The sequence below is a fragment of the Sus scrofa genome, chromosome 17 (assembly GCF_054392235.1).
Source record: "Sus scrofa isolate SSC_HxYL_T2T_F1_AM1 chromosome 17, Sscrofa_HxYL_maternal_Yorkshire_Landrace_v2.0, whole genome shotgun sequence".
NCBI lineage: Eukaryota > Metazoa > Chordata > Mammalia > Artiodactyla > Suidae > Sus > Sus scrofa.
The window spans coordinates 47,952,218-47,960,969 of NC_139399.1; the positions used below are offsets into that span (position 1 = coordinate 47,952,218).

Here is an 8,752-nt window from a genome sequence, read left to right on the forward strand (position 1 = left end):
CAGCTTGGATGGGGTGCTGCTGTGGCTGCAGCTCCGATTCGATCCCTAGCCTGGGAACTTCCATATGCTGTGGGTGCAGCCCTAAAAAGACAAAAAAAAGAAAGAAAAGAAATAGTATGGCTATCTTAGCAGATATTTCAATTTACAATGTTACAAAAAAAAGATGACATTTGGGAATTTAACATCTAATTCTCTGCTTTATTTTTATTTATTTATTTTTTGGTTGTGCCCGAGGCATGTGGAAATTCCTAGGCCAGGGAGTGAACCATGCCACAGCAACAACCCAAGCCTGCTGCAGTGACAACACTGGATCCTCAATTCACTGGTCACAAGAAAACTCCTAATTCTCTGCTTTAGAGTTGAGATATCCAAGCTAGACTTTATGACCTCATTGTTAAGCTTTACATGAAATAAGGATTAAGAACTAGACATAAATCTCATAGCACAACATAATACTGTTATGCAGATTCTTTAAGATCAGACTCTAGGGAGTTCCCTGATGGTTACTGCTTTCACTGCTGTGGCCCAGGTTCAACTCCTGGTCTGGGAACTAAGATCCCACATCGAGCTGCTACATGCTACGGCCAAAAAAAAAGAGACCAGACGCTAAAAGAATAAAATGACTACTAAAAAGATTTCCTGGAGTTCCCGTCGTGGCTCAGTGGTTAACGAATCCGACTAAGAACCATGAGGTTGCGGGTTCGATCCCTGCCCTTGCTCAGTGGGTTAAGGATCCGGTGTTGCTGTGAGCTGTGGTGTAGGTTGCAGACGAGGCTCGGATCCCGTGTTGCTGGGGCTCTGGCATAGGCTAGCAGCTACAGCTCCGATTAGACCCCTAGCCTGGGAACCTCCATATGCTGCGAGTGCGGCCCTAAAAAAAAAAACATGGGTAGCCACTAAGACCCAGTGTTCCCACCCTGAAATAGTGAAAAGTCCTTTTGATCAAGGCATTAAGTGAGGCAGGTAAGCTTGATTTTTAGAAGGCTTAATTAACTAATTGTTTGGGTACAACATCCAAATACTACAGAGCTTTAGGATATAGTCTACTAGATGGAAACACTAAAAATTTAAGAACCAAAATTACTCCTTTGATTTTTTTTACCAAAAAAAAAGCACCTATGGTATTTAATCTAGTTCCTCGATGCACAGCCTTAAAAATACAAGGATGGTTTCTGATGTCATGGAACTCCAGGTCAAGAGGAACAGATACTATTATCTGCAACTGGTAAGATACGTTATTAGAATTGAAGACAAAATATTACGGCAGAATACAGTGTAGTGAGTAACTGGTTTTGACTGGGGGTCAGGGAAAGGTTCACAGAAAGAGACAAGTGGTGAGTGGTGGTAAACCACCAAAATGTACTGAGGAAGTGGGGTGGGTAGGGGGAAAATATAAGCAGGAGCATGTCAGGTAGACTAGAGGGGATAGGGGCCAGGGAGAGAGAGGTTCCAAGGAAGCAAGAGATACATGGAAATGCCTTCCACACCAAAAACAAAACAAAAAAGAAAATAAAAAACTAGACAGAATAAATACAAAAATCTTAATTTACACATCTGTGCTTTCTAAGTCAAACATTTAAGATACCCTGATCAACTCTGCCTGAGAGTTAGCTCTTCAATTTTCCCTGGAGTGGGGAGTGAAGGAAAAGTTTCTAGGCAGAGGGAACAGCATGGAGGAAGAACACAAGTAGGAACAAGCTTGGCATATTCAAGAATCTGAAAGAGGTGCCTAGTTTAATGCCTTGATCATTGCTGAGACTGCATTCGGTAATGCTTATTCAATGAGAGACCAAATGAGGACTTGAGATGTCAGAAATAGCTTTCTCAGGGGTATGAGAACTCATTCTGAGGGCAAGGAAGTGGGTACACTCGGATGGAATTTTGAGGTACAATTAGGAGTTTTCCAGTTGCTGACAATCATTCAGGGCTGGGGGAAATCAGTGGAGTAAAGATAGGATGGTGGGGGAAAAAAAAAATGACTTTCTCAGACTTGTAAAAAGTTTGTTTTCAATCAAGAGGCCAATCTCCCGTATCTTCTATTTTCTTATTCCAGTCGTGCCACCCAGAGATGCAGATCACTGTCCTTTATCCAATCTATCCAGTCCTATCCTGGAGACATACAAGAGTCTCTCTTCTTCTCCTTTATATATAGACACACATATGCTTAACTCCAAATTTCCAACTCTATGCCTTTGAACCCAGCAATTAATTACTGCCCTGGGCAATGAGTCAGTATGGCACTCTGTGTGAGTCCAGCCCTCCCGAATCAAGGAAACGTTTGATCATAAGGCCTCTGGAGTAATTGTGAACAGTTCCATCACAATTCTATCTCTACGTAGGCTTACCACTCGACTGGGTGCCTATCATAATTAGTGAGAATGATTCTGGGTAAGACAGTCCTCTGGGCCTTGATGTTATTACCTGAAAAGCAGGTTTAAAACTCATTGCCCTGCCATGTTCACAGAGCTCTCATGAGAACTAAATGCAAGAGTGATTGGGGGAAAATTCGAATGATAGCCTACATTTATTTTGTTCAGAGACAGACACTGTACTTCGCATTGGGATAATCTAATTATCCCCATCTGAGAGGAGAAACCTGGGGCGGAGAGATAAGCACTGTGTGCACACTCGATAATAATGTGATCAAACTGCTGCATAGTCTACCGCAAGGCGAGCAACCAACACCTTGAGGCGGAAGGTGAAGAGGTTGTGGTTCCGGCTCCACCACTACCCGTGTGACCCTGGGTAAGTAGCTTAACCACTTGAGGGCTCAGCTTCCTCAGCTGTATAATGGGGATCACGGAACATGTTCAAAGGGTTGTGGCGAGAACTAAGTAAAATGACAAAGCGCTGCGCAGTGGCATCTCAGCACACAATTCGTTTAACCTTTCACCATTACAGAACTTTTTTTTTTTTTATACAAACTTAAGAGCAGTCCCATGAGTTTGCGGCGCAGGTCTGGGGTCTAGGGAGCCCCTGAGTGGCGTGACCCTGAACCAGCTGCTCCTTTTCCGGACTTCGATTTCCCGCCTCAAAATAAGTGGCGAGATTGATCTACACCCGCCCTTCCAGTCTCGAACTCTTCGGCGCCGGGATGGGCAGAGACCCTTCCCGGTGGGGAAACTCCCACCGCCCTACTGGGTGGGGTGGGGCGGAGCAGGGGTGGGGCCTGGCGAGCTCGGTCGTCCGCCTCACCTGCCGCCGCTCACCTCTAGACTGTAGGTGCCCCGGATGGCGGTGAAGTCGTCCAGGGCTTCGGCCGCGCTCCCCTCGTCCAGGTTCAGCTCCTGGCACAGAGCCTGCAGTGCTTCTCCGGCCGCGGCGACCACCGCCGCCCCCTCGGCGCAGGGATCTTCCTCGTCCATCCCCTCAGGCCCGGCGGGCGGCGTGGTCACAGCCCCGGCTCCTTTCTCCTTCCTGGGCGCGCTACCCACAACCTCCCGCGCCAAAGCGCGCGAAAATCGCGGGTTGTAGCACTACGTCTTTTTGATGGTCTGCATCCGCGTTTCTCCTGAAAAAAAGTCCGTCTTTCCTCCAGGGCTCCACGCTGCCCCTTCCAGAAACATGCTAAGAAGAAGGAATTTAGAGTCTAAAAAACCTGGACTTGGCCCTTGGCAGGTAGCGGTAGACACAGCCGGCGGGACAAATTGGGTGCGGAGGGATCGGCAGTCCGCGCGCAGAGTCTGCTGGGAGTGGTAGTCCATATCCTGCCTTGGAGCGGGCGGCGGGATTGGGCTCCGTGTTGCGGGGTGGCCTTGTTAATTTTAGAGAGGTCTCCTCTGCCCCACCAACCCGTGGGCCTGGGTTTGTCACTGCCGCGGGGCGCCAAACACAGACTAATCCAGAGTTGTCCCTTGAGTTAGGAGTTGGAGGAAATCGAAAAATGTCCGTCTACAGAGAGGGCTAGGAAAGGCCTGTCGGACCCTCCTCAGTGTCTTTAGCACCTAGTGAATGGTTTTTTGAGCGACTGAAGGGTTGGTGAGGCAGGGGTATTAGGGGACCCCTATCCATCGCTTCTTGAACTCCAAATGAGGCTTGACCTGGGCTAAAAGAGCTGCAGTAAGGGGGCACTTTCTCAGCTCCCTGCTCCCTGGGAGCTGGGTCCCTGGAACCTAGTAAAAATCGTCCTTCCAGACTTAGGAGTGACCAGAACATAAACCTGAAGGCATGGAACTGGTCTTAAAGCTGACCCTTCTGCTCCAGCAAGACCCCTTTCCCATGAAGAGCCAGAGTGATCTTTTAAAAAGGTAAATAAGAGCATAGTCAATCATTTAGGATCCTTCAGTAAACCCTTTGCCCTTAAAGTAATGTCCAAAATTCTTTCCATGGCCAGTAAGGCCCTATGTAATCTGGCCCCACCTCATCTAGGGGAGCGTCCCCTTCTCCAGATATATAATAAGATCCAGCCTCACTGCTTTGTTTTGGAACCTTGGAAATGCCAAGCTGCCAAATTAGTTCTTTCCACAAAGACTTTCTCACATGGTGGTCAAACAGCCCCTCTATGCCAGGTCTTTTCTTGTCTGCCTCATCCTCATTCAAGTTCAACTAAAAGGCACCCTGTCAGGGCATCCCTGAGCACTTTATTTCAAATAGCTGACTCTCATCTTTTCCTCCACCATATTTGTCTTCATAGCACCTTATCATTATCTGAAATTATCTTTATTCCCTGGTTCTTCCTACTAAAATGTGAGTTTCATGAGAGTAGGGCCTTCCTTTTGAGGCAGAGTACTAACTCATGTAGTCAGTGTAGGAGCATGGGCTTTGATGCATTCTTTGATATGGCTGTTGATTAACATTTGTGGTTTAAGGGCTCCAGAGAGTAATTCCCCACAGGCCTTGTTTACTATAGGAAATGTGCCTCTCCCCATAGGGACCTTAATCTCTAACCCACTCCTCAACTGATAGAAAAGGAATGAGAGGAATGGTAACTTAGTCCAAGGAAAGAGGACAAAGAAATCATAAAACACATGGGATAGTTCCACCCCTAAAACTCCTATTGGACAAGGACTGATATAGGAAACTTGGCAAGGCCAATGGGAGAAAACCCCATCTTTCTGGACCCCATGTTGGTACCCCCCCCCCCCCGCCATCTTTAAGGGATAAAAACTCTTATAGGACAATACAGAGTGGGTGGCTCTTCTGCCCCTTCCCAGCAGCCTGGGAGCTATTTGCTTTCCTGTAATAAAGACTGCTTGCTTGCTGCCTGTGTGTTCCCGGAGTTCATTCTTTGACTGCGTGAACAAGAACCCAGATTCTGGTAACATCTTTCCGGCATCACTTTCATGTTCACTGTATTTCAGAGTTTAGATTAGTGACTGACTCCTGTAGTTGGCGCTCAGTACTTAGCATGGTGTGTCTGAAAAATTACAAAGAGCCCATTGTTGCTTAGACAAGGGAAGGAGTCACCAGAGATGAAAATGGAAGACAGGTCAAGATAGGTTGCCTAGGACCGCATGAGCCTGGACGTAATCAGTGGGGGTTAATGAATGGAGGTGAATGATCAGTATGTGTTTTGGACAGGTTCCTCGGGCTGCATTGTCACATGTGCATTGGATGGGGTAGAGACTAGAGATCTGGGGTTGGGAGCCAGGTTAGTGTAGAAAGGAGACAGCCTGGACAGATACGACTTTGTCCTAGAACTGAAGGGACCACTGCTGAAGAGGAGAAATCTCTAATAACATAGGTTTCCATCTGGGCCCAGAGGTTGAAGTATGATACTGTCAACTAGAATGGGCATACGAGCAGAGGGATGAGACCAGTCCTGGAGTTGTGTGTATGAAATGCTTGAAGGAAGTTTAAGAGGTGGCTCTTGGGACCTGGAAGACCTACATTCCCTACACATAAAGGGGGTAGAACTTGGGAACCAGCGGCAAGGTGGGTCTCACATGAGTAAAAACTCAAATTCCCCCAAAAAACTCAAATGGAACCACCCCTGTGGTATTGCCACTTCTGCTTTCTTCTAGAAGCTAGCGCTGAAGCTGACCTCAGGACTATCTTATTTTCCGAAAGGTATGTTGGCACATAGTGTGTGCGTAGACTCACCTCCTTTGAGCTTTTACACAGAGGATTTGTTGCAGGCAGTTTAGGGGAGGTTTGTCTCCAGGGCCGAGAGGTCTGTGACAGGGCTTTTCATCCCTCCTCCTAACTTCCTTTCCTGTCAGGAAAGACATGTCAGGATTTGTGGAAGTGAGATGGATGAAGGTCCTCCTGTACTGGTTCATTTGTTTTCTAATTAACCTGTGAGTATTTAGGAGTGAGCTCCAGAGTGGGGACAGCTTGGACATAAAGATGTTGGAATTTTCAGGCAGTACCTGAAGCTAAGGGAGTAGGTTCATATCACTCAGGGAATGTGTTTACATGAGAAGAGACTCAAGGGTAGAACCCCTTGGGACACCAACATTTCAGGGATGGGCAGAATTTTAGGAGTGAGTGAAAAACAAAACTGTCCAGAGAGGTATAAAAAGAAGGAGCAATATTTCAGAGGCCAGAAAAGAAGAACTCCATAGAGTCCAACACTGCAGAGAATTCAAATAGGATGAGGAATTCAAAGAAGACCTCACATATTATCTTTCATATGACCTTTGAGGTTTTTAGTGACCTTTGCCAGAAGGAGTTATCTTTAGCACTGTAGGAGTGGAAGCCAGATTCCTGCGGTTGAAGCACTAATGAGAGGAAGGTCAGAAAGTTGAAGCAGGAAGTAAAAACTTCTCTTAAGTAATTTGGTGGAGGAGAGCCAAATGGAAAGGCATGTTCTAGAACTGGGAAATGCAGGTATGTGAAAAATCAGGAACAGGCAGCAGGCAGAGACTGGAAAGATAAAAGAAGGTAATCGATATAGCCAGATCCTGGAAAAGGTGGCCAAGCCAGGAATCCAGAGCCTGGTCCTCCTCTTGTCTGGAAGATTGTCACCTTACATGTAGATTAAGCAGAACGGCTAGACAGTCTGGTGAGTGGAAAATAGAGCCACATGCACTAGGGAGTTGAGGGTAGTAAAGATTTGGAACAACTATTTAGATCACTGGCTCTGTCAAAAAGCACATATCATTGTTGGTCACTTTGGGGGAAAAATGGAGTAGAAGTCAGTCCTCCCCATGAGATCCTGGCATTCTAGTTGGTCCTGGCCAAGACTGCAAGAGCTGAGAACCCTCAAGTGTTTGCCTTTGCCATAACAAATCAATCTCTTTATCTAGATCTGAACTGCAGAGGGTCATTCTGCCCTTGAAAAGAAACCAAGATAAAAGGAAACAGCTCTCAGGAATTATAAGCAAAACACAACCAGACACTCACTGCGGATTGCCCCATTTTCCACCTCTTTAGTAAGTGGTTTGGCTTTTAGTGCATTGCAGATATATGTGCTTGGGTAGCCCTTTTCTTTGCAACGGGATTTGATTCTCCTTATTCTTTTCCTGTCTATGCCTAGTAAGTCTTGAAAATCCTTCACTTCTTCATTCCACAGATGTTTACTGAATGCCTGCTATGTGCAAGATACTGATTCTTCCTCTGCTGTGACTTTTGGATAATCCAGACTTGAATTGAGGGGGCATTGCTGGCTTGAAAATGATCCAAGAGCAGAAGAAACACTTCTCAAAATCATCCACCAAACAAACAAAAATTGAGAAACGTAGATTTTTTGTTTGTTTTTTCTCTTCAAGAATGAACCAGGACTCTAACTTTGGGTTTTCAGTAAGTCATATATCCTGTCTACTAAAGCCTTCCATTTTCATTTTTTGATTCATCTTATCTGTAAGACGAATTAATCACACACTTCTATGACTTCTCCTTTGGCCACGTTATCATTCTCAGACTGTCCTGAATTGAATTATTAGGAAATACAGGCCTTGGAAATGAAGCCAAGATAAAAGGAAAATACTCATGTCCCTACTTTCCCTTAGGAAATAAAGCAGATTAAAGTAGTGCTCTTCCGTTTTTGTTTTTTTCCCTCTCTTTTTGACCATAACTAAAGCATGTCATTGGTTTTCAATAAACAGTACTGCCACACTCATCAACACACACTGGCGGGTGCCGTCATCTTGTGGATTCCTCTTTTACCAGATTTCTTGTTGTCTTTTAACATTTTTGTATTTTCTCTTCCAATCCATCTTGTATTTCCTAGTCTAGTCCTTCTCAAGCAGCATCTGTATCACTTCTCTTTCTCAAGACTCTTCAGGGCTTCAGCATTACCAGTTGAATCAAATTTAGACAGTTAAGCATTGAGGACACATCTGTTAGATCCAGCCTCACCTGCATGCTTTTTTTTTTTTTTTTTTTCCTTTTGTCAATACACTCTCTCCACTTTTTCTCAGGGTATGTGTTGGGCTTTATTTTTCATTATTATCCAGCGGCTTGCCATGTTAACACTCAGCTGAGTTTTTCTGAATAGAAATTGAATGATGGGTGATGAGATAGATTACCTCCACCCTTCATTTCTGATCCAGGTACATCTTGAAGATTGTTTCTATTTTGATCTCATTGTGCTTCTATGATTAGCCTCCCAGTTGCGGTTTAATATTTCAAATTTCCGCAGATCATGTGTCCAGAGGCTGATGGAAACCTTTAGAGGCTCCAAGACTAAAAAGACTATAATATACACGCTCCCAAATGTAATTCAAAATACAAACAATTCCAAACCACGAAATAAGTGTAAGAAAGTACAATATTCTGATTATTTTTTCCAAGGTAGCTATTTCATTTTTAAATTCTCCCCCCCAAAAAAAATGATTTTTTTTTTTTTGCCCCCCAGCTTTGCTCTGCC

At 45.0% G+C, this 8,752-nt stretch overlaps 1 protein-coding gene and 1 long non-coding RNA gene across 51 annotated transcripts in view; one reads left to right on the forward strand and one right to left on the reverse strand.

Moving 5' to 3' along the window:
* Positions 1-3,434, reverse strand: part of RBL1 (RB transcriptional corepressor like 1) — a 77,904-nt gene extending 74,470 nt beyond the window's left edge. For 37 of the 48 annotated variants that reach the window (XR_014832259.1, XM_085003815.1, XM_085003811.1 and 34 more), the window contains exon 1: positions 3,210-3,434. Coding sequence is in view for 12 of the 48 variants with exons in the window: in XM_021077349.2 (XP_020933008.1) it covers positions 3,210-3,365 (156 nt within the window). In the remaining 36 variants the exon portion in view is untranslated. Of the gene's footprint in view, positions 1-3,195 lie in introns of all 48 variants that reach the window. The other 11 variants (XM_085003814.1, XM_085003805.1, XM_085003800.1 and 8 more) reach the window with 1 other exon arrangement.
* Positions 2,640-7,913, forward strand: LOC110257355 (uncharacterized). Of its 3 annotated transcripts, none has more exons than XR_002339844.2 (3): positions 2,640-2,745; positions 7,191-7,316; positions 7,457-7,913. It is a non-coding gene; the product is annotated as an uncharacterized LOC110257355 (long non-coding RNA). The 3 variants fall into 3 exon arrangements; XR_002339845.2 differs by lacking the exon at positions 2,640-2,745 and adding an exon at positions 3,466-6,009; XR_002339843.2 differs by lacking the exon at positions 2,640-2,745 and adding an exon at positions 6,657-6,771.
* The last annotated feature ends 839 nt before the right edge of the window (positions 7,914-8,752 follow it).